The sequence below is a fragment of the Taurulus bubalis genome, assembly GCF_910589615.1.
Source record: "Taurulus bubalis genome assembly, chromosome: 14".
In the NCBI taxonomy this organism is placed as follows: Eukaryota; Metazoa; Chordata; class Actinopteri; order Perciformes; family Cottidae; genus Taurulus; species Taurulus bubalis.
Window position 1 is genome coordinate 12345859 of NC_136602.1, and position 4950 is coordinate 12350808.

General features: G+C 42.6%; 1 protein-coding gene across 1 annotated transcript; it reads left to right on the forward strand.

The window, feature by feature from the left end:
* Nucleotides 1-270: 270 nt before the first annotated feature.
* chata (choline O-acetyltransferase a) lies at nt 271-4950 on the forward strand (the record flags this gene model as incomplete). The annotated part of the gene is made up of 14 exons (XM_079229513.1): nt 271-318; nt 618-809; nt 908-1026; nt 1602-1655; nt 1779-1959; nt 2100-2277; nt 2357-2526; nt 2987-3087; nt 3199-3327; nt 3418-3540; nt 3636-3777; nt 3953-4015; nt 4111-4248; nt 4519-4950. 14 exons carry the CDS (start codon nt 271-273, stop codon nt 4948-4950), a joined length of 2070 nt encoding a protein of 689 aa, XP_079085639.1.

The window sequence follows — 4950 nt, forward strand, 5'->3', positions numbered from 1 at the left end:
TCAAATACGCAAGTTTTCTAAACAATTTTGAAAATCATCTTCAAAGTGTGCATTATTTTATTGTTTTAGGTGTGACAGTGATGCATTGTATTTATTGAGTATTGTACTTCTTTCTGAAATATCCCTACAGTAGTGCAGTGTCTAAAGACAACTGCTCTTAAAGACCGTAATAGTGATGTTATAAAGCGACTTGCATGATCTTGACACTGATAACATTGTTATCAGTAACGCAGAGTCTGTCTCACAGGCTGCCCCCTCAGCAGCGCCAACATGCCAGTTCTGGACCAAGAGCCCTCCAAAGGTTTAGGAAGCAGAGATGTAATTATAAACTTGACTTATATCTACTGTATATATGCATATATAGTCTGTTTCACTAGAATATGCATGAGATAAATAATGTATTACAAACAATAAGGAACATATATAATTACATTAAAGAACACTAATAAGAATTAGACATCAAATTGACTTTTATGATATTTTATAAATAATGTATACTTTGGCACTTATTCTCTTTTTCTGATTTACTACTTTGGCAAGCAGCTGCTCTCAACAAGTACAACAAAACAACTATATTTATTCAAATATATTTATTTGACATGTCCCACGCTGCTCAGGGTCTTCCTAAGCTGCCCCTCCCCGCTCTGAAAGACACACTGGACGTGTACCTGAGGTGTATGCAGCACCTGCTCACAGAGGAACAGTTCAAGAAGACCCAACATGTGGTGGAGCAGTTTGGAGCACCTGGAGGAGTGGGGGAGCTACTGCAGAGCAAACTCATGGAGAGGAGGGACAACACGGCAAACTGGGTAAATAACATCATCTGGTCACACAATTAAACAGTTTTAAACAGACTAGGCGGACTAGTTCCATGTCTTTAATCAAATCCCTCTATGTCTGACTGTAGGTGTATGAATACTGGCTGAAGGACATGTACCTGAACAACAGAATGGCTCTGCCCGTCAACTCCAGTCCTGTGATGGTCTTCCCACAGCAACACTTCAAGGCTCCCATCGACTCTTTAAGGTATTAGACAAAGTACGGAGAGAAATGAGTCATGGGAGAAACCTCACAGGACAGATCAGAAGGTCATTGCCACCCAGTTGTATCCATGGTTGGCTATCAACATAAACTGTGAAGGAAGAAGCATTATACAACTCTAAAAGTTACCACTTGACAGGCATTTTTTATTCATAAAAGACATGAGAAATTAGACTGGTTTTGATTGATTATTGCAAATTGAACACTTCCTTGCGACACATTGACAGATAGGGTCATTACCCAGAACACCTTGAGGGCTGCGAGGCCAGTCCAGGCTACTGGTGGTAAGGCTAGCAGACAATGAAGTCTGTGGTTTGGTTAATGTGGTATTGATCTGAGACCGGCTCCTTAACCAGATGATTTACATATAGCATGTATAATGTTAAGTGTAATACAGCCAAGTACAGAGAGTATGAGAAGGAGAGACAACGTACAATATGTGTGTGTGTGTGTGTGTGTGTGTGTGTGTGTGTGTGTGTGTGTGTGTGTGTGTGTGTGTGTGTGTGTGTGTGTGTGTGTTTTGGGAAGTGTTTTACAATTTTAAAGTTTTTCTTTCCTAGGTTTGCTGCTCACTTAATTTCTGGGCTTTTGGAGTACAAGATTCTTCTTGATTCGTAAGTTAATTTACAATAAGAGGACAAATGAACTTGAGAGATTTAATCCCAACGTAATCAATTTTCACATGTGATTCATGTGTAACTAAAAGGCCTGAAGAAGTAATGTATGTCTGTGTGTAGACGTGCTCTGCCTGTGGACTGTGCTCGGGGCCAGCTGGCTGGAACTCCTCTTTGCATGGAGCAGTACTATCGCCTCTTCTCGTCCTACCGCCTACCGGGGCCGGAGAGGGACACGCTGGTGGCCCAGGAGAGTAGCGTGATGCCAGAGCCTGAACACATCATTGTGGCTTGTAAAAACCAGGTCGGGAACAGTGAAAAAACAAATCCAAAGTTGTCAAAGACCAGTTCATCAATATGCATGTATTCCCAGCTAATATTGAAATAAGACATGAGGGACAAGTGCACTGAAACATCTTGTGTCCAACTTGAACCTCTGTCCAGTTCTTTGTGCTGGATGTGGTTATCAACTTCCGCCGACTGAATGAAAGAGACCTGCTGACTCAGCTCGATAAGATCGCCAGGATGGCTGACAGCGAAGAAGAACTGCTCCCACCTATTGGCCTCCTCACTTCAGATGGACGGACAGAGTGGGCAGAGTCCCGCAGTGTGTTAATGAGAGGTATGAGTCAGGTGGATCTCAGTGTTTCCAGGTTTATTTACCCAAACAAATTAACTTTTTTTCCCCTTATATGCTCCAGAGTCCACTAACAGGGACTCTCTGGACATGATAGAACGCTGTCTGTGTCTGGTCTGTCTGGATGACGCCAATGGGCTGGAGCTAAATGACACAACACGAGCCATGTTGATGCTGCACGGAGGAGGAGTGGCCAAGAATGGGGGCAATCGCTGGTACGACAAGCCAATGCAGGTTAGTGAGCACAGTGAGGCTACTTTTAATGTTGGCCCTCTTAACTTGTTGCACACTTTCCCTTAATGTTTAAAAGAACTTGTTCAACAGTTACAGAAAACAAGGATGAAGCGAGAAAAGGAATGTATGTGAACGAGGGATCTCCTGAATTAAGGATGTAAATGTCATAACTGAACATATTCATGTTCCTATCTCACAGTGCCAGTGAAGGTAATTAGCCAATCCCATGTCAAATTAACAATTTACATTGAAAGAAATCCTGACAGAGTGGACGTCTCCATTGGATTACAAGACATCAGCCTGAAGCCATTAGCATACACTTTGATGGAGATGTTTTGATTAATTTGAGGGTTCCCATTTAAATTATTTCTTCACTGCAAATGAATTGAATATTAGACAATCAAGCATTGCAGTCTGGTTCAATGAGAAAATCCCACTGACAATAGCATGACTGTGTCAGTTTGTTGTAGGAGCTGACGGTTGCTGCGGAGTCGTGTGTGAACACTCTCCATTTGAAGGAATTGTCCTCGTGCAGTGCACAGAATATCTGCTCAAATACATGTAAGAAATGAAATGTGAAATGAATGTGTGATATGATTAATAACAAATAAGACTATCCTGAAAAACAAAACAAGCCAATTGATATGATACAGTATACTCATGTGACATTAGGATTGGCAGCCCATCAAAGCTGGTCAGGGCTGCGAGTGTGAGCGAGCTGCCTGCACCACGCAGGCTCCGCTGGAAATGTACTCCAGACATCCACAAACTCCTCGCCTGTTCTGCTGACAAACTACAGAGGTGTGGGTTTACTCTGGTTTCTGTACAATCAAATACATCAATTGATGCTTTCAGCTTTTACTGGAGCAGGATGTATACTTATTTGCTCAGACAGGTGAAAAATCTGGACATGAATGTCCACAAATTCTTCGATCACGGGAAAGAGTTCATCAAGAAGCAGAAAATGAGTCCCGATGCCTACATCCAGGTTGCTATTCAGTTAGCCTACTACCGGTAAGAAAGAGATGACTCCAACAGGGTTGATTCTCATGCGTCACATTGACCCAGCGCACCAAGCTACAAGGTGTTGTCTTTGTGTGTTTCTCCAGATGTCACGGCAGACCGGTGTCCACCTACGAGAGCGCTTCTATTCGGCGTTTCCAGGAGGGCAGGGTTGACAACATCCGCTCAGCCACACCAGAAGCTCTGGCCTTTGTCAAAGCAATGACTGATGGGAAACTGAGCACACATGTAAGATGTTATCGTCATACTCTGCACTTTAAATAAGATTGTCAGTTGTCTTTTCCTTTGAGAGTGTCATTCAACGTTCTACTTCCGTGTTGATGAACTCTAACATGATAACTGTGCTCACTATAAGTAAAGGGATTGAATCTAGTAATTGACTCTCATTTGTTTACATGCCCAGGATACGGAGAAGATGGAGATGCTACGAAGTGCCATAACCGCACAAACAAAGTATACTATTCGGGTGACTATTCTCTAACCTCAAACAGATTCTATGACGACATTGACTTCACTTGCCAAAGAAAACACAATAACACATGTATTCATTCTCTTTTTCAGGCCCTAACAGGGATGGCAATAGACAATCACTTACTGGGACTACGTGAGATTGCACATGAACTGAAGATGGAGAAGCCAGAAATATTCAAAGACGAAGCCCATCTCATCTGTAATCAGTTCATTCTCTCTACAAGTCAGGTATTGTCATCTGATATTAAAACATTAGACTGAAGCGATATTTAATCAAAAATGTCTTAAAGGGGCACTCCCTTTTACACATCAAGTTCAGTTTACTTGCCACAAGGAGCAGTGCTCCACCTGCGAGCAGGTTGTCTGCAAAAAGATTTATAAAGTCTGAAAATATAACATCAGTGTTGAGATGTGACATATTTAATCGAAAGACTGAGCTACAAACACAACAGTTAAACTGTCAATAGTTCAGTACTGAAGGATTCACTCTTCCCTCAGGTTCCTACTACTGTTGAGATGTTCTGCAGCTACGGGCCGGTGGTTACAAATGGATATGGAGTGTGCTACAACCCCCAGTCAGACCACATTATCTTCTCAGTGTCCAGTTTCCGCGAGAGCTCGCAGACAAGTTCAGCAGAATTTGTCAAGAGTCTGGAGCAGGGACTCCTGGACATGAGGGATCTCTGCAATAAATGTAATTACGACTCCAATCCGACGCAGCAAAGACAGGGTCAGACACTAGAGACGCACACGCAAACAGACACAAACTGGCAAAACAAAACACCTCAGAGACCAAATGACCTGACCAAGAATCAGCAAACACTGCCGCAGGTTCTGCTGAAGACACCAGACCAGACCAAAGTGGAGGCTCAAACTCAGACTTCTTCACAGGAAGATGCACAAGCTTTGAAGAATGGAAGAAAACCGTAA